A 21,923-nucleotide genomic window follows, 5' to 3' on the forward strand; every position below is an offset into this window, starting at 1 on the left:
ATGGTAAGTGGTCATCAACGCCCATAGACATTGGCATTGTAAGAAATGTTAACCATCGCTTACATCACCAATGCGCCACCAACCTTGGGAACTAAGTTGTTATGTCCCTTGTGCCTGTAATTACACTGGCTCACTCACCCTTCAATCCGGAACACAACAATACCAAGTACTGCTGTTTTGCGGTAGAATATCTGATGAGTGGGTAAGTTAGTTACACAAAGCTCTACCACCAGTGAATCTGTTTAGCTTTTGCTGTAATTTTGACATTTGACATTAATAGATTACGCCTGGCTTGAATCTTTGTTTTCGATTTATCCAAATTATTATGAACATAAAACAAAGTTATATAAACAAGAAAAAAATGCCGTAAAACAATGATAACATTTAAGCCAAGAGTATTAGAATTTTGTCTTTTTTTAACATTTCCAAAGAAATAAAAAAATAATTTATAACCGATAACACAGCCCGCTAAAGGATCATGTAGATGAGAACTAAACTATATCAAGGAGTAGACAGCAATTGAATCTGCTCTGTCTCGGAAATGGGAAAGTAAGCGTGAATAAAGGCGGGAGCCCCATGTCATTTGCAATAAATTTGGTGGGTTAACCTATTTGGAATTTACTTTCATATTTATTTATTTATTAAATTAATTTATCACACGGTTAAGGAGTGATGATAAAATATATTTTTTATCTGATATGTCCGTAAATCTACATCTTTTCATGTGCAAGTTTGTTAAAATGAAAACTAACTGTATAAAATTATTTCACTTTATTTACAATCGTTTATCTATTGTCTTCAGTTTTTGCTACTATGTGCTTATATATTTTGTAACATCACTTATGTTAAAATTAACCAAACAATATTTTTATTTATTGTAAAAAACAAACTTCTATATAGTTACGATTATATTGCCGTACAGCACCGTGATCTATGGCTTACTATTAAATGCATGAATTTTGTGGCTTACTCGGAGCTTCAGACGGCTGCGTTGCTATTGCGACACGATAATTATGAGAATACACGTTATTACGATCTGGCTACGTTACGGCTGCGGTCAAAATCCGGAACGTGTACTTGCAGCCTTTCTATAGCAAAGTCAATATGTCGTCATGAATCTGTTGCGGCGTTAACTCTTTCTTTAACAGATATTTAATAATAATGTAGTTTTAATAATTCTTTCACGTTCTATAAATCGCTGTAAATGTTTAACCAAATGTAATAGAAATACATCATATTATAACTAAAGAGTGAATGAATATAGTGATGACAGATCCAATTAAATATAATAATCATGAAGCCGCTGACTTCCGCCAATCGGCACCCTCGTATATTTAATGCAGAAAAGTGAGCTATAAAATGTATTCAACATTGATATTCTAAAAAGCATAAGCCAGTTTTTATATTGTTAATTGAGCTTAAAACTTTTGGGTCTTGGATCTGTTATATGATGTCTCATTCACATCACATACTAGAACACAGTAGCACAAATCACTATTGACTCATATTACTCTAATGTGAATTTAATTTGCAAAATCTAGAAAATAGAGTTTCATATAATAATTTATATATTTTTGTATTTTTGATACAGGTAATTTTATTATTAAAATGAAAATATAAAATGAATTAATATGAATATAATTATAATTATTACTTCAACCTTGGTAGAAACACCATCGTTGTTACATAAATCAGTATGGCAGATGGTGCAATAGTCGTATTTTATTTTATATTCGAGGCTTCTTGAGGGAACACAGGTACTGCCGCAATCGCGTATAATGTAACTAACTTCTGAAAATTAAAAATAACTACATTATTAGATGCTTATGTTCATGTTTGAGTATTGATTTTTGCTTGCAACCATGAGATCAAAGGTGGTAAGCATAATATATATTAAATTATGCACAATACCGGCAAAAATGTTTAATGACATTGGCAAGTATTTTCCGTCTGCGAATACATTAGTGCTAAGCGAGTGATTTAAGTTAGATGATAATAATGTAAAATCACATAATAATAATTCAGAATTTATTACTGGGATACTAATGATAGAAATCGGTTCTGTGTCAGTTTCCTAACATACATATAAAAGTCATCGAAATAAATCACAAAAACTTCTGTTTACTGTGCCAAATAATACAAATACAAACTTACTTATATAAATATATTATATTATACAAAACCAAACCTAAAACTATATTAGTTTATATTAATATAATATATTTATTTATATGAATATAACAAATTTTTATTATATTTTTTACCTTTATCCTTAAAAACCTTTGTTAAACATGAAGTATGACCTTCATGACAGTACTTTACTGATGTTATTCTATTAGGAGTCCAGCATGATAGATCAAAAGTACTACTACACGCGTAGCATACTCGTGGATGCTTCATAATCATAATACGAGATTTTGTCATTTCGGAAATACCCAATCCTTTTGTCGGATCTCCAAATTGATTTGCGATATCATTATTTAGTTTTTCTAATTTTTTGGAACTTGATCTATATTCATCTTCGTCATCATTATCCTCATCATCATCGTAGGGTATATCGTTATAGTTATTTATTTCAATTTCTTTGCCATTTGAGTTGATTATATCAGAAGAAGAATATTTTCGTTGATTTTCTTCTGATTGTGTTTGTGACTTGCCAGGAAGTAAACTATGATCCTTACTAGTTTTTATTTCGTCTGATGTAATGTTTTGGTTAAAAATATTATGTGCAAATCTCCTGGTCGACTTAATATCATCAAAATTTGTTCCATCATAGGAATCAACAGATTGACCTGAACGATCTATGTCATCTCTTAAATAAGAACTTAATTGGAAATGATTATACGAGTTGGGGTTATCAAAATTATTTCTTACTATTGGTGTTTCAAATTGAACTTCCTTTTTCTGATTTTGAAATATGAATTCGTTTCTCATTTTTTTATTTTTCATATAATTATTGAGTTCTTTATTGTGTGGTTCTTCATACACAGTTTTATCTGTTAAGCAATTTTTCCTCCTATATATTGAAAAAAAATCTTTTAAATTATCTATCGTCTTTGTAGTAGCTGCATCTTGACGGCTGTCATAGAGTTGCAATTCAGTCTTCTTTTGGCTGTCTCGAGACCGACTTGACATTTGTTCTGAATTTGACATATTCTTATTGTATAATGGAATTATATCTTGGTACTTAATCATTTGAAAATGACCTAAAAATAAATTTCAGTAAGTATAATTTTACAATGATAGTACTACTACACATATATATAAAATTATTATATTATATTCCAAAAATGCAGAGATGGCCTAGTGGTTAGAACGCATCTTAACCGATGATCGTAGGTTCAAACCCGGGCAAGCACCACTGAAATTTCATGTGCTTAATTTTTGTATATAATTCATCTCGTGCTTGAAGGTGAAGGAAAACATCTTGAGGAAACCTGCAAGTTTCACCGAAATTCTGGCACATGTGTATTCCCCCAATCCGCATTGGAACAGCGTGGTAGAATAAGCTCCAAACCGTCTTCTCAAGAAAGGCGTTAGCCCAGCAGTGGGACATTCACAGGCTGTTACTATTTACTATACTATATTGTATATATTTGAAAGTACTAACCAAATGATATTGACGAAACATATATAAATAATATTAACATTGCAATAAAAATAATATGAATACTGATCAGAAAAACGTGCAATGTCAAATTAAACTTTGCTTGATATGATAAGAAAATAATGATTTAGTATTTTATTTCAATTCTGTAAGCCTATTGTAATCGCGCTTGATGGAAAATATTTGATGGAAACAATAGACGTTTCACATAAGTGCTTTTTATTGTTTCGAAGTGTTTCCTTTTAACTGCGTCTTGCTTCGGGTATTATTTTAAATAAACTGTTATTCCACATTTGCATAAAAAAGATTATATACTCTACGTAAAGAATGGGGTATGGGTAAATATTTATGCATGTGATTTGCTTTCCAAGGAACTGAGTCTTGTACAAAAATATAAGTACATGCTGTATATATATTGCGAATGGCTTCAACTAAAATTTCTAATATCAGAACTAGTTTGAGTAGCAAAAAGTTGCTGTGTATCCCATTTCAATCGCTTGTTAGCGACAGCTGTCAGCAAGCTGGCGAGGTTTTGCTTTGGAGAAAATATCAAATTTTGCCGAGTGAGCCCTCAACTGTACCAACGGAAATCATTATTAGTATTTCATTGTAACTTTTTTTGTAAATTTAACTAGAATAGATTAACTAAGAGGCTTAATTATTTCTATATAAGCAAAGATACAATAAATATAGTTTATATAAGTTTAAATTAATAAAAATATTTTGTATTTTTCATCTTTTATAATTTCACTAGGATCCATTATTCTTAATATTTCCTTAAATTCAGCGTATAATAGTTGATTATTATAAGTTTTTAACTTAAAAACCTATATAAAAAATAATATAAGGATCCTTAAAAGAATATAATCTTTACCAATTAACTTAAATCACTTCTTGTTGAAGAAAATGTTGGTGAGGGTGAGCGTAGGCAAATTATTTTAACAAAGGCACGAAGTGTCACTCAGCTTAATTGGACGTGCGTTCACAGTTCTAACAGGGCAAAGCTGTAGCGTAGTATTCCAAAATTTCCAAAATTTTACTATACTGACATAGTTTTAGTTTATTAAAACAAATGATTTAAAATATTGATGGTCGGAAATTAATAAGCTATTCTAAACTTTTAATAAAATATAATAACATAGTTTCGGGTGATTTTAATTAGATTTTTACATCTAAAATACAAAGGATTTTAATATCTAAAAAAATGGGTAATTGTATGTAAGTAACGTATCTCAAGTTTGGGTAAAAACCTCATCTCCTATCAGATGTTTGAGCTAATTCCATTGGATTCAAATCCAACGCAACTCGCGACCATAACTTGATTTTTTTATTTTATTTTTGCTTTAGACAAAATATGCTAAAAATATCGCTTATTATTTATCAAGACTAATGAAGTAATGATAATAATTATTCAAAATTCCTTAATACTCAATTAGTAACTATGACTATAAATTGTTCAAAAAGTTCTCTTCAATTAATTTGACATTCGATAAATTGTTTCACAGGTGCTTTAAGCGTTGAAAAACTTTATAAGCGCTGAAAATAAAGTATTGCTTTTCACTTTGCCCATGAAAGCCCTTTCCTAAAGATGTGGATTACGAAGTTTTATTGAAATCTGAAAGATTCTTATTTTATTTAGAGTTCGGATAGTTCGAGTGACTTTTAGTTAAAAAGAAAAGATAAATATAAATAGATTGGAAAGAGGACGTATAACCATACAAATAGTGGTGACTTTTTTAACATTTTGTCAAAATAGAACTCGCAAAAAATGCAAAAGCTTCTTATTTTATAAACCAATAACAATTACCTTATAATAAAAAATAATAAGTTATTAAAATAAAATAAAAACACATACAATAATGAAAAACAAATTGTACAAACAAATTTAAAAAAAAGGCCTACGAATGACTATTACCCATTGAAATTTGAAAACGTGTAGATGTTTTCATTTTTATTGAAGGGGCGAAACAAAGAGCAATCTGTTTCATTTCTTGTCTACTCATCTTTGTTGAAGCTCAGATGCGAAATTCAAAGTAATTAGCAAGCGTTAGCGTGGAAAAATATTACTATACTTATTAATTTATTATCTTGCCAGATACCACAACTGTAAATGTACAATTAGTTTCATTGTATAATAAACATTTCAGCAATATATTAAGATTAAAATTAATATGTTGTAAGTTTATTGTTTGTTCATTTGCTTTTCTGGATAAAAAATATTTTACAGTGAAAAGACATAAATTATACGATGTTTTTATGCTTTATATATTTAGATAATATATAGATTTAGATAAAGCATATTCTACAACGTAATCGGATTTTAAAATTAATTCTATTTTCTATCGTTAACCAAACTGAACTTATGAAAAAAACGGTAAAATATAATGCAGACTTAGGTCGGTTTATTTGTCATATAACATTTGTTAGACTTGTAAGGCATAGTATATTCGGCCTGTGACCAAATATTTGGTAACAGGCATGGCCTAATAACCAAATATTCGGCAAAACTATTCGGCCTGCAATAATGCACGAATGATCTCGCAAACTACAATAATGCTAAAATGTTTATTTACAGAACCAAAACCGACTTATAAATTTCTGTGGTTATCTATACTATCTATATATATATAATAAAATTGTAACAGGCTGATATCTGTACATTATAGATATTGGAAAAAATACGCATACTAATACGCGCCACCAACCTTGGGAACTAAGATGTCATGTCCCTTGTGCCCGTAATTACACTGGCTCACTCACCCTACAAACCGGAACACAACAATACCAAGTAGTAGAATATCTGATGAGTGGATGGTACCTACCCAGACGAGCTCGCACAAAGCCCTACCACCAGTAAAAGCTATTTAATAATAATTGACAAAAATTCAATTATAACGTCTATAATTTAAATTTACAATAATTTAGATAACTTAATTCTTTAGTTTTAATTTTAGAAATAATAAGTGTTTAATTGAATTTATTAGTGTTTTATAAGTCAAACTACATAATAATTACCTATAGCCATTATTGGTAGTGATAATTATTGTGACAAGGAAACATGATGGACCGCATCTGCCATTATAGTAGCGCTGCAATGTCAATTGACAGAGCTTGGAATTTGTAAAAAACAGCGTATTATACTCGTATTTAGTTATTTACTAAATAAGTTGAGATGAGTTAAAGTTCAGATTTTGTTTGAAAACGACGAAAATTCGTTAGGTACACATCCAGGGCTTTGACTTTAATAAGTTTTTTAATATGATTTATAAAAATGTATATGATGTTCACTACTTATAGACCTCTACTGTTCGATTATTGAAACTGTGAAGATCTCAGAAAAATAGTCTGCCAGTATGTGGTTTCTGTATTATCAATTTATAGCGCTCCATAAATGTTAAAAAAATGGTTTGCTGTATTATATGCTCTCTGATTCTTGGAGGGATGTAATAAGAATTGTAATAAATATAGTCTTCGCGAACCTTAATAATGTTATTTCAGTAAATATTGTAAGATTTATTTGATCCTTAGAATGTAGTTGGGCTACAGATGTTTTTCTTGAAAACAACTGCCAGAGCCATAATGAAAATAATATTCAGTTGTGAAAACAAAAATTAAATTTGGAACGGCATATTGTCCGGTTGTATTTTTTTACATTTTCACGCTTGATAGATTTGCCACTAACAATTGCGAAATATAAAATGTAGCTTGCATTTTAATCGTCTATTTGATATTTTAAAAATCGTACTCTAAATTGTGAACTAACGAACAATGAAAAGGTGTTTTTTTTATTTATGATAACATAATTCAATAATCCAATGCATTTTCTCTTTACTTTTACATTTTACTTTTTACAAAGCTAAATAATTTTTGCTATATTTAAGTTAAAATGGAAACAAAATTGTCCTTTTATAAAGGTAGAACAAATTCATTGCATTTTCTGCAGTAGTAACAGACATTCGACATGCACTTGTCACTCGAACATTTCTAGCCAAATTGTACAGACGTATATAACGATTTTTATCGGTGAAATTCGTTTATTATTAAATCGTATTGTGGCAGTGATGTTTATGAAACATTAAAAAAATGTTCGTGTTGAATGAATTCAATTGCAATTGCATTTGGGTATTATATCGAGAATAGTCGGTTAAAAATTTTGCAACTATATGTTACGTTCTACATTTACATTTATTTTATAATTATTAAATAATGTTAAAACATTTACCGATTATATTTTCAATCCGATTAGTAATTGCTTTTTTATTCCGGAACAACTAACAAAATTACAAAACTTACTTCTTTATATGCGCTACTGGAGAAATTTCTAACTAGCACTGCTAGTATATAATTCACAAAAGAATTAAGACTTCACTTTGCCAATTTCTAGACATAAAAAAACAAACAGCTATTAATATATATACATATATATAAACAAATATATGTATTATATATATATATATATATATTTATATATATATATTTGTTTAAGGAAATAAAAGTTAAATTTAAAAATGAAATCACAAATACTTTTCAGCAAAAAACAACACGGTTTGAAAAATAGATTAATTTTTGATGAAATATTTTACTATAAGTTTTATACGAAAAGCTTTTTACGTCACGTTAGTTAGAAGAAAAAACATTAATTGTCAGAGCTGTCAGGAAATGTATAAAGTGGCCCATTTCTAAGGGACTAAAGCTAAGATACTAAGCTATTCATCTACTACTTTTTGTACTTACGACTTATACAAAGTTCATCACATGGTTCGAGTCATTTTTATTTTTACATAAATAATTCTTAAGCAATAAGAAAAATACACACTATTACATCTATTAAGAAATTATAAAAGTTTTTAATAAAGTGAGTACTTTTACTCATAAAATAACCGAATAAAGTGAGTAACAGCAGGTGCAATGTGGCAAGTGGGCCATTTATAAAGAAGTAAAGTAGCGACCGCTGCCGATTTCTTACTCTCCCGTTATTTAAAATAATCTTATATTACTTAAGACATTTCTTCGTTTACTTTAGGTAAGTATTGATAAAAAGAAAATAAAATTGTGGTTTTGAAATGTAGCCTATAATATTTTATATTATCCTATACAATTTAAATAGCCTTACGGAAACTCGGAGTTCTAAACAAAATGCGGCGTTTTTTCACACCATAACAACTGTGCTTGTTGTACAATACACATTAAAGATCCAACACATCCTGCGTTGACTATTGCTCACACCTTTGGGATGGCTCCGCTAAGTATCTACTGGAGGACTTGGATTGGTTGCAGCGACGTGCGGTTCGCATTATTCGCCCTATGAATATAAACTTGTGAATGTTTTATCTTATAATAGTAATAATAATTTTTGTATCTGTACACATTGTAAGTTTATGGTGGTGTCTTTTCTAAAAAACGCAATTTTTTACAAAAAAATAAAAAAATAAAGTATAAGCTATCAATTAGTAGCGTCGAGCGAAGCTTGGTTGCCCTGAGAGTTTTATTTAATATAATGTATTTGTAACACATATTATATATAAAATTTAGCTTTCTCTATAAAATCTTTAACTATGTTAAATCTTATACTTCTTTGTGCACGCAGTGCGCTTACAAAGGGGTACAAAGTTTTGTTTTTACGTATTAATAGAGATTTTACTTATGTGATATTATACTATATAAGTATATAGTAAAAGCCGAGATTGCCTAGTGGTTCGAACGCGTGAATCTTAACCGATGATCGTGGGTTCAAACCCGGGCAAGCACCACTGAATTTTCATGAGCTTAATTTGTGTTTATAATTCATCTCGTGCTTGTCGGTGAAGGAAAACATCTTGTGGAAACCTGCATGTGTCTAATTTCATTGAAATCCTGTCACATGTGTATTCTACCAAACCGCATAGGAGCAGCGCGGTGGAATAAGCTCCAAACCTTCTCCTCAAAAGGGAGAGGAAGCCTTAGCCCAGCAGTGGGACATTAACAGGCTGTTACTGAATACTATATAAGTAGTAATCAGGCCATTCATTTTATTTACGTAGAAATATATATATTTGTATTAAAAAAAAGTAGTAGTAGTAAGATAAAAACGTGAAATTAAGTTTTTTGTATATCCCTTGGAAAATCCTTTCATTTCACGGGATAAAGTTATATATGTTCACAAATGTGACAAATTGCCACATTTAGTGTGACACAGATTTTATTTAAAATAAAGCATGGTTTTCATCTTCGTTATCATAATGCATAGGTACTACAACTATTTATGAAAAAAATAATTTAGTACAATTTAGTATACATAAATGGTTAAATGCTCTCAAAATAAATTTATCTCTTTCTGACATTATTGATTTGACATTAAAAAGAAGACACAGCATTGCTTAACTAATCACCTCTTTTACAATATTTATAATTAAGACTTTTAATGTATAAATTCCATAAATATAATATTATTATGTTATTAGTATGTTTATTTCAATACTGTATAAACAGCAAACAGACAAATCGATAATGTGATACTGCACTGTCTCTTTAAATTGTAAACAAAGTGTTGAACGTCTTCTTAAGTTTTACTGAAGATGCACTCTCGTAAGATTAACTTTCTTCTCAGCTGTAATGTGAAGAACGTAGTGGAATAATGTAGTAAAAATACGGAAATATAACCAAATGCTTTATAAAATTCATTTCGGATGAAGCACTCAATTCAATCCCTTAGACAATAATTTTTGAGTTTTACCCTACTTATGACAACATATTTCATGAAGATCGGTTGAGTAGTTAAGAAATGAAGGTGTAACAAACAATCAAATTCACTTTCGCATTAATAATAATAATTTAGGATGCCTTATATTTCTAATGCGTGGCGAGGAACTTCACTTATTGTTTCTCGTATTTCTAGTGAACTGACTGGTTTACTTTTACAATAGAACAAAAGACGATTCACTTGACATTCCAATCTCTTTTGTGGCTAGATACCACTGTTTAACTTACTTACTATGAAATCAAATACGCCTTATTTCTCACTACCGTAATTACGTGTGTAGCAATCCTTTGAAATAACTTGAAACTATTGTTACGTTTATTCTATTAATACATATTTTATATATTTGACGCTTCAAAACTATTCAGTATATGAACTGAATCCTCCATACAATTTTCGAACTGTTTGTAAAACTTGCAAAATCTATTTCGACCTCATTTCGGTTGCCACAAATATACGCTGTGAAAAAGCACTGTGTGCTCCCATTTCCAATGACTCAGGTGAGCATAGTTGTGTTGTGTGCTGTAGGTTACACCGACAAGTTACAACTGTATACAATTGAAGTTACGAGTATAAAGACTAAAAGAGACCCTTTTTAATTTAGTGTCGTTTTACTTTAACAACGATAAATTGTAATTTAAGTTAAGAAAATTGTGAACATTGATATCCGACATTTGCAATTGTATAATATTATAATAGCTACGTTTAAATCCTTTCTTCTACGTCAGATTGAAAGTTAAAGTCTTCTTCTGAAGCCAGCTTAAGACTCTTTTACTTACGTAAGAGATTTAGGATTATTTTACAACAAATCTTTTAAAGATATTTTATATTTTTAGTTCAATTTAATATATAAATAAATTGTAGTGGTTTTTAAATTGTAATTAAGATCATTTTTAGAATACATCTTATAATTTAAACAATAATGTGTTGTACATTACAACGTAATCAGGTTACCACATTAAATATAACTTATCAATACCAAGTAAATTGCGACGCACTCTAATTTCATTGAATATTTTATTATTAAATGTTGTTATATAGGTAATTTAAAGTATACTCCTTAAACGACAACACTTAATGACATGTGAATTCTGAATAACTTTCTAACCGATTTTAATTGTATTTACTTCATTGGATGAGTTGCTATTGTTGACAAGTGGGTGTGAAAAAGTTAATGGGACTCGAATTTCTATTGATTTGATTACAATTCGACACGACTGGATACAGTTCAGGAGTAGGACAAACAGCATTCAGATCTTTCCGAAGCACTAGAGTGCAGTTTTTAAACTCATGGCTTCGGTATCTTCAGAACTGATTACACAGAATTAAAAAAAAAATGATTCATTATACACATAAAAAAATTGCCCAAAACCAAAGCAGAGGTGGCCGAAGAGAACAGGAGAAAAGGACTACAATGAATGTAATAACTAAACACTTCTCTCTGATCGTCTTCGTTTCGATTCATACTGGATTTTATTACTTAATATAAAAATATTATAAGTTAAGATAAAGAAAGAACGGTTTTTAAGTGTTACCAGTAAACACAATTTTTGTTTGAGATTACAAATCAACTATAAAGTATTTAAATGAAATGTATACATTGATAAACTGAATCGATTATTGGATTAAACTTTATAATAGCAGTTTGTGAATAATAAACTTTTGACACCAAGCTCCAATGGTCTTGTTGATATCAGCGACACAATTACAATAACTCATAGGCTATAATGGTTTCAGCGACCATTACTATGTTTATATTAGTATTAAATATCACACTCTGATCCTGTTACTCTCTGCACACACGTATAATTTCACAGTCTATGTTTTATTAACACGTAACAATTATCCTAATCTTTAAGCCGAACAAATGTTAGAATAAGTCTGTCGTAAGCTGCTAGTGTACCAGATAAGTTATAGTGAATAAGGTTTTTATTTAAATTGTTCGATTGTCTCTCACTTAAGTCACCTAACGACATATTTTAGTAAAAGTTTGCTCAGTGTCTAGAACTTATAACTGTTATGAATACATCAAATATGATTTTTTTTTCTATTATCTTTTGACATTTTAATTTATTTAATTTAGTTCTTTATATTATATGTTATTTAAGCATCACATCCACAGCCTTCTATATCCCACTGTTGGGTTTAGGCCTCTCTCTTCGGCCGTCGTGTTAAAATTTATGGGCAATTTACAATTATTAAGCGAAGGTCTGATTTATCATGTGTTTTTATATGAAGAATTCAGTTTTGGTTATCTAATAGGTAAATAAATAAAATTCAAAAAATATTCAACTTGACTGACTCACTTTTTTACCGCGTTTGCCGTTACTAATAGTCTGTTAATGCCTTGCTTCTTAGCAAATTACTATAGTAAACTTCATCATTACAAGTTGTATTAAAAATTCACAATAGTAAATTTAATTAATACATAACACCACGGTTTTTTTAATACAAAGAAATTATCTTTATTATTATGTTTTCTATTATTTGTTGTAATTACCACATATGTAGTGGAAGCATTAACACCTTTTTGTGTGTATTCAGGCTTACATGTAGGCGACGATATCAGCCACAGTACGTGCACGAGTGTGATGTATGGGTGTTTTTATCCTTCATTTATACAATTCGTTATAGACAAATTAAAAAAATAAGCTTAATTTCGTGGTCTGATTCTTATTACATGACTACAAGTATATTAAAAAAATATTATAATTAAAAATATAAAACAAATGCACTTTTTATGTATACGCATAACTTACATCCGTGTATTTTAAGGTTAACACTGTATATGAAATATTGTATAATGTAACGTAAGAAAGCGTGATGTTTTTAGTATTTATATAACTATGGAAAGTAAAAAAAAATGTCACTTTTTTTAAAGAATTGTAGTAATGCCTTTTGTCAATGTAGTACTGATATTTTATTATGCCCTGGAGGGGCGTCTGAATCCGTGGATATTATTATGCTATAATAATATCCACGGATTCAGTTACTTCAACATCACTAGGTAAGCAGGTATATCATTTGTAAGTGAGCTATTTCCTTGACCTTATATTGTTATTATCGATTGAAATAACTCGATCAACTTAGTCAGACGTCATGCCTAATTAAAAGATAACTTAGTAGTAGTTTAATTATAGTGCTTTACAAGAAGAGGATGATTAAAATAAGGAAGTTTTTATTAATATATATTCTTAAATGTTAATGAAACACAAATGCTCTTTTTTCTACACAGGTGGAATATGCTCGTACCGACTAAAGTCGAGAAAGATGTAAGAGAGGCGGTCTTATCGATAAGTCAGCGATCTCCTTTGTCGTGGAATACACAAAAAAAAATCCTGTTTGTTCCAAATTTAAACTATTCAATATCCACGAACATAATTACCCGACTTCGTAACATGTAATGTCAATTAATGATAAATTGGCAGCTTATGATACATCGCTTTAATATATGTACAGTAAACGCGAGCAGTAGGTATGTAACAACGATAAATCCATATATCAATCACGGTATTTTAGTATTAATGTAAGCAAATTGTAGGCGATTGAATGATGCCTTCAATCAAAACATATTAATGGGTGGTATTTAAAGAATTTACACATAAGGTTTACAAATGTTGTGTATATAATACATGAACAAATTTAGAATGTGCTATGAATGTTGATATTTAGAATATACATTCGTCTTAAAATGCCTTTTTGTAAATGAGATGTCGAAATTTAAATTAGTTGCTGTATAAATAACAAGCCGAGATGGCCCAGTTGTAAGAACACGTGAATCTTAACCGAAAATCGTGGGTTCAAACCCGGGCAAGCACCACTGAATTTTCATGAACTTAATTTGTGATTATAATTCATCTCATGCTTTACGGTGAAGGAAAACATCGTGAGGAATCCTGCATGTGTCTAAATTCACTGAAATTCTGCCACATGTGTATTCCACTATCCCGCACTGGAGCAGCATAGTGGAATAAGCTCCAAACCTTCTCCTCAAAAAGGGGGAGTAGGCCTAAAGGCCTCCTCTCCTAATAAAAAAATAAGACCTAAATATGTTTTTTAATTTGATCATTTTGCAATTTACACATATTTAATTTTAGCCATAATGGGGAAGCAAGAGTCAGTCCTCAAGTTTCTCACAAGTTTCTCATTCTCAAAATTCAATGGGATCGTAATCCGAAACGACCAGAAATTAGGCGCAGGACATATAAGTACATAGGATTAAATATAAAAAATAAACGTCAATAAGTACAAAACCAACCTTTAGAAGGTAAAAATACATTTATCGAAGAACTAAAAGTTTTCCAAGGACATTTACATAACTAAAGATGACACGACTGAAGTAGTAATTAATATAATTGTAATTAAAATGTCGAATGTAAGACGCTCGCTTCTGTGTTGTATTACCTTTTGAGCAGCAGCAGGTGGCTGTCTTGATTAAATTGTACCTGTTCTTGATTTGTGTAATATTCTTCACCACAATGAGCACCCTCACTAAGAAAATAGTCTGTAGTTGCAATTGAGCTGTCGCTACCAAACATAGATACATGATTGTTTTCTAAATGTAAAAATAAGAGTTGAATATGACGAATCACGGTTCCACCTGGTTCATTTTTTTTCTATCATATCGTATATAGACAATGAAGTAACCATATATACACCTGTATATATACACCTTAACAAAATAAAAAATTATATATAGTTATGATTTATACAATACTATTTTTATTAGATATAAGATTCGACATATTTATCAAATAAAATTAGTATTGTCTAATGGATAACTATTTATATAAATCTATTTATTAATTTTTAATTTTCTTAAATTTGAAATACTATTATTAATGAAGTTATATAATGTACATCATTATCTAGTAGATATAATCTAATAAAAATATCTTAAAAAGTTTCAAACAATCAAAACAGAGTACTATAAATTAAATTATTAATAGCTTGATAAATAATGGTTTAATATTTTCCAATAACTATTGGAATATAAATTTCATGTTTTAGACATTTATAAAATAAAATCGTTTAAACGATAACTTAAAACAAAAAGATCAATATTTGACAATTGTTGCCGATAGACGGTGATATGCGCCCATATATATAATCATTTAAGCAACAAATTAAAACAAAGTCCAATATTTGAGATTTGCCACGCACTATATTGCCAATAGATGGTGTACTATATTCAATATTTTACAATTGCCACGCACTAGATAGCGATATGCACTCTTTGAATAGATTATGTTAAAATAATGTTTGCTTATATAATTAGTGTAAAATAAATCATCTCGAGTTATGTAAAATTAAATAAAATATTTACTTTAAATATTGAACTTATATTTCAAGAATTATTTAGCAGTAATTCAATTTGTCTGTATTAATATAAACTGTTAGTTGATAATTAAATCCGAAGGTCGTTTTGAATCGATTGTAAGGCAAGAAAAAGACGCGGTTGCATCACTGGAATTATAAAAGGACGTTTCTGTGTAATTTTCAAAATAATTTTTTGAAGTTGGTTTTTATAATATATAACTTATAATTCGCTATTGTATATAAAATTTTGAATAGATTACTATTTTTCTAAAATTTTAAATGAAATTTATTAATTTAAATCCTTAACTTAAAAATTTTTGTATTGAAAAAATAATAAAAAATAACTGTGCTTTTTGGTGTGACAAAAATACAGTAATGTTTTTAAACTCAAAAACATGTGTTTTAACACAATTTTTTAAACTGCTACTATTATAAATGTGAAAGTTTGTATGTTTGGGTGTTTGTTACTCAATCACGCAAACTTGGCTTGACAGATTTGAATTTAATTTTAAATAGAGGTAGCTAATACCCTGACTTAACATAAAGGCTTACCTTTACATTTTACGCCCACGTCTTCGCCAGCATTCTCCGTTACGAGACGCCAGGCAGACGTGAAATATAAATGTATGAGGTCCCTGACCGTACAATATATTTTTTAACTAATTAAAACTTTAAGCCCCTATACAAAAATTAAGAGGCCGCGGTGCTCTTTTGAACTTTGAACATTAAATGTAATTGTATTTATGTAATTAAACTATATGCTTAATTCAAATTAATATTTTAGGAGGTACGCAAAATTAAAATTCTCGTGCCAGAAAAAAACAATGCAAACGATGCAAAGATTTCGTAATCCATTCATATGTACAATGCTTATCATATATTCCACCGTCAAACAGTAATATTTAATTTTGTTGTGTGAGCCAGTGTAACTACAGGCACTAGGTAAAATATAGTTCCCAAGGTTGGTGGCGCGTGGGCGATGTAAGTGATGGTTAATATTTTTATAGTGCCAAATGTCAGTGGGTGGTGGTGACCATTTACCAATATTAAAAAGAAAACAAAGAACGGGCAACCTTTTTCAAAAAGTCTCATAATGTGGGACGAATGTACGATGAGCCACCACTCACACATGGAAGCCGTAGACAGAACCTAAGAAAACAATAATAAGCGCATGAAAAAATACGCAGGGTATGTTTTTATACATATATATTATTATATGCCCCTAGCACTTTACTGTATGGGCGTAGATCGATTCTCGAATGTTTATTAAATAAAAAATGTACGAAATAAAATACTTATTTTATCCGTACGAAGTCGGCGCGATATATGAGACTGTAACAACGGTATGTCTTCCTGAATTAGCACTGAAACTAAGTTCAATTATTATAATCAACTTAGGAACATGTGTATACAGTAGTTTGCCGTTTATTAAGTTATTGTTAAGTTATGTTTAAACTAGTTATCAATAACTTTAGGTGAAAGTTTAAGGTACCAAATTAATCAAAGAAAACATAATTAAATCATAAAGCGCCTCAATTTTAACGCAAATATCCTGGATTAGCAAACGCCCAGGTGCTGAATATTGCAATGAAAAACTTTGTGCGTTAAAAGTTTACGAGTTATGTAAAGACTTTTTTTTCATTTCGGTAACTCAATGAACAATGGTTAGTTGAAATGAGGTTTACCGACTTTCATTAATACTGAGGACTACGAGCTTGTCTTTAACTAGACAAGATCTGGCTCTATTTGTTTTCAAGAAGAAATAATTTAATTCAACTTCAGACTTGGTTTGAAGCTGGCCAAGAACAATAGTTGGTAAGAAATATGTGCCGCGGTGAAACAAAAACTAAAGTTAGTCGTTGAAGCATTTGGCGTATTTCCAAACCTCGGTAGTATCTGTGATTTGAACATGCTACTGGTGTATTATAACTGTAATAATTTACAAAGCGCTAATCTAATAAAACATAATAAGAAAATACAGAAATACTTTTTATAAGTATTTAATAAAATAGTTCCAATAGTTACATATATAGTTACATATATATGTATACAGGTGTATATATAGTTTCTTCATTGTCTATATACGATATGATAGAAAAAAAATGAACCAGGTGGAACCGTGATTCGTCATATTCAACTCTTATTTTTATATTTAGAAAGAAAACAATCATGTATCTACGTTTGGTAGCGACAGATCAATTGCAACTATAGACTATTTTCTTAGTGAGGGTGCTCATTGTGGTGAAGAATATTATAACTGTAATAATTTACAAAGCGCTAATCTAATAAAACATAATAAGAAAATACAGAAATACTTTTTATAAGTATTTAATAAAAAGTATTTCTGTATTTTTTGATTTTGATTTATAATGTGATTTCTATTTCTTTGTCAAGGCCTCGAGGATGAGTTCATATTAATCGAACAAATATTTACGTCAAAAGATTTGATTCCAAGAGGCTATAGAATAACGCCTTTCAAAGACTACGTCGCGTCGTAAGCGAGTGATTGATGTCTTTTAGATCGAAAATATAAAGAAATATTTGCCTAATTGATTACTCATGTATTTTCTGACTGTTCACTTTTTAAAATAAAAAGTATAATACTTTAAAAAAATAATGTTATGAGTAAAAACATTTATATTAAAAGACTATGGTTGTCTTATTTTTGGGCTATTTTATTATTGTTTTCTGAGGCCACCGGTAGAGAGATGCAAAAAGGAAGTGGGTCAAATTTAACTTGCATGATTTGATTAGAGACACCAAGACAGGTGAAACTAAATTAAAGCTTATAAATACTGTAGAAAATGTAATTAGATTGTAAATGAAAGCAATAATAAACAGGTAAATTGGTTCTGAGTTCTGGAAATTAATGGGAATTTAAAAATGCCCATATTTGTAGGCACAATAATAAAGAAGATTATAACTTTATTTTAATTTAAATTTATTCTAATAAACTGTTGTTGTATTCTCAATTTTAATATTCATTTCGGAATCAACATCAACGATATAAAAACGGTATGGCAAGCTGCGTTTGGGAATACACGGTAAATAGAGAACTAACGAATTGCAAATACACACTCGTTCCTTGAATTTTATCGCAATGTAAACTTAAGATTTATAAGCATAATTCTTATTACAGATGTGGGTTATTCGAAAAAGTAAATTATTTAGAAATTTTTATATTAAAACAAAGAAGCTCGTTGTACAGAATCTATTTTTCATTTAATCTTATGATAGTTTCATTAACGCTCGGCATTTTGGAACGTGGCACGAATCCTGAACATCGGATGACAGCGTGTACGTGAGCTTTTTAATTAAATATACATTATGCTCTTCGTATGCAAATTCGTATGTAAAAATAAGTTTCTCTTCATAGCTCTTGGCTTGTTATATAAAGTTATAGTGATGTGCTTAGAGAACTGTTTACCTAATAAAAGTCCTTATACTACTGAGCTCGTACCGATGGGAATGCGTCGGCTGTTGTTTAATTCCTCACGTAAATTCCATTACGACGTACGAATCCTTTGTCAGCGAAGGCCACAATGAAGCCTTTTAGCCGTGATTTATCGTGACCCGCGTCCGTGGCTTAATCCTTCGTGATACTTAAAACTAGGTAGGAGATTATCGAATTGTATACCAAAAGGAACATGTGATTTTGATATTTGTTGTCTTTATATAGAGTACATTTTGTGATGAGAGATTTAAATTTCTTAACAAAAGTTTTCGTTTTGATGTGAAAGCCTTTCTTTAGATTATCTCAAATGACATTTTTGTATAATTGTGTGAGTTTAGTGGGACGTAATGTTGTACAAAATATAGTTATTAAAAGTATTGTGTGAATCTATTTATTTAATAGCAAATTATTATCAACTATATAACATATACAATTTCTTAATTTTTTCATATGAACATAAAAGTAATTAATGTTTACGGAATTTGCGTATTTTTGTACATTTTACTTAGGCACTTTATCCGCAGTTAAGCAATCCTTAATAGGTGGTTATGGGGTTGTGGTGGGTAACAGCATGTGCCGTCGGACAATCAGGTTGACTCAAAAGAATTAAGAAAAAATGATGACGGCAGTTTTTGCAGATTTACGAATTTCTACAACTCAAGAAAGTATTTAAATCAAAACGATTTACAGTATCGATACAGTATCTTATATACAGTATCTTATCGACTGCCCTCTGCGAAATAAGCATTAGGTTATTTTATATTAAAGAGAAATGTTTCGACAAGCTCGGCATATTTTGGCAAAATGTTTTCTCGGTTTTCACCAAGCATGGCAATGAAGCAGACGAAATGTTGAGCAGAGTTCCGGCCTCCCGCCCGACAGAGAGATAAGTCGCTCCTTAATATCAGCTACTTCCTGCGTAACTGAGTAAAGACTGCTATGAGATGAGTAAATTATTCCTAAAAACGACGGAAAAAAATATTCGTATCTAAGATTGTTTTATTATTCATTATGCTTTCAATACACATATTTACGTAGTGTATATCTTAGTGAAATACATTAGACATTTACCATTGTTCTAAAATTTTAATATTATTTAATACAAGGTTTAATATAAATTAATACTTAGTTAATTTCCTTCATTAATTTTCGTCAATTCGTTTATTTGGTTTCTAATATATCTACACTATACGTAAATGAAAAAGAAATACAGTTTAGTGTATATAATTAGCAGGAATCCTTTTTATATTTACTTAGTTATGTATAACGATTTTTTTACGCATATTTTATTTATCTTTGACAATTCCACATCAATAACACGTAAATGTTTTGATGAATGCTTAAACGGGAAGATTCTATTTTTGTACTAAATAAATTCAAGACGATAAATATAGAGATATATCATTAAACTCCTAAGGCGACATTGCATGTCACGGAGAAAATTAACAATCATTTCAGAATTTTGCGTTAAGCTTTATATAGTTTGTATGTGCTAAGATTTTATATGATTTGATATTATATTTACGTTAAGAAATCAAATTGAAACGATTTAAATTTTTCTTTACAAAAAAAAAAAAAATGTTAAAAATATGTGTCTATTAAAATTTTAAAATTAACGTAGATCAATATGATAACTCATACTTATCGTATAAAATATTTCACACTGTTAAAAATATAGAGGCTGTTATATTTATCACACCTTTATGCTTGTCAAACAAATTATATACACGAGTGCACAAAACAATTCCATATTTGAATTTTATAAAGTTGCCAAAAGTTATGAAAATTCGTACATTTTCACAAACGTATGTAGGTATGCACTCGGCACTTATGTTTGATATATTATTTTCAAGATAAAATTTACCATTAAGAAATTCTCGATCAAAATACTTAATGTAAATTTTTTAAATCTCTTTGTAATTGGAAATGAATTGCAACTTGAAAATCAACAATAATATCGACGATATTTATGTTGTATACACGTATATTAAAGCACATCCCATCGTAAATAGTCCACAGTGCTAACAAAGAACCAACCTGCACCTGAGATCAGGAAACGAGGACACACGAGGTGATTTCCTGCCAACTCTAAGCGCCCAACTAGGGATTAAGGTCGAAGTGCCGTATTTTGAAGTTTTACCGAGAGAAGAATATTTGCATAAAATAGACTAATAAACGTTCATAGTATATTTGATATACTTATAATTTCATAAAGATTTTTGAAGAAACTTATAGGAGAATCGATAATTTCTCTTTTCAAAGATTTGGTGTTTTAATTTTGTCAATTCACTTAATATTTTTATCTTGTATATGATAGTAACAGATAGTTTTAATAAATAATAATTATAATCATAATTGAATTTAAATTATTAATTTTATCTCTCACAACTTTATTTTGTACCTAGCTACTAATTAGAAAACAAACATTGGTCCTTCAAAGGTAATCACAAAAACAACTCTATATGATACGGCAGTGTTGTTGGTCTAATGATATTAATATGCACACCCACAATCAAAATTTCCATTTTAATCTTCGCAAGGAAGATAAATAGCTTAATATTTTAATCGTTTTAAATCGCAACTTGACAGCGTTGACAAGATAATTTGTTTCCTACATAAAATTCTATACATTATCATGTGATATTTTGTAAGCAAATCAAAATAATTTACACTTTGGAAATTAAAAATATTAAATAACATTAAAAGAATACTACATACTTCTTTATTTAACTTATTAAGTTACTAATAAAAAGAGCAATATTATTCAATTTCATCAAGAATCATCTCTTTTATATAATCTTAAACTT

The 21,923-nt window shown here is 29.5% G+C and overlaps 1 protein-coding gene across 1 annotated transcript; it reads right to left on the minus strand.

The window, feature by feature from the left end:
• Window positions 1–756: 756 nt before the first annotated feature.
• Window positions 757–3,725, minus strand: LOC126771536 (NAD-dependent protein deacetylase Sir2B-like). Its single transcript, XM_050491440.1, has 4 exons — window positions 3,611–3,725; window positions 2,265–3,206; window positions 1,655–1,791; window positions 757–1,198 (listed from the first exon to the last, which is right to left on the minus strand). Exons 1-4 carry the CDS (start codon window positions 3,648–3,650, stop codon window positions 1,142–1,144), a joined length of 1,176 nt encoding a protein of 391 aa, XP_050347397.1. The 5' UTR covers window positions 3,651–3,725; the 3' UTR covers window positions 757–1,141.
• Window positions 3,726–21,923: the final 18,198 nt, after the last annotated feature.

This window comes from Nymphalis io, chromosome 11, assembly GCF_905147045.1.
Source record: "Nymphalis io chromosome 11, ilAglIoxx1.1, whole genome shotgun sequence".
NCBI classification, from domain to species: domain Eukaryota; kingdom Metazoa; phylum Arthropoda; class Insecta; order Lepidoptera; family Nymphalidae; genus Nymphalis; species Nymphalis io.

What these genes read in the sequence shown, in the direction of transcription:
- LOC126771536 (XM_050491440.1), bottom strand. Translation starts at nt 3,650, where the DNA reads ATGTTAATATTATTTATATATGTTTCGTCAATATCATTTG. An exon ending in AAAGGTTTTTAAGGATAAAG is followed by an intron (nt 1,792 to 2,264) that starts GTAAAAAATATA and finishes TTTAATTTTCAG; the next exon opens with AAGTTAGTTACATTATACGC. An exon ending in GTGTTTCTACCAAGGTTGAA is followed by an intron (nt 1,199 to 1,654) that starts GTAATAATTATA and finishes AAACATTTACAG; the next exon opens with CGATTTATAGAACGTGAAAG.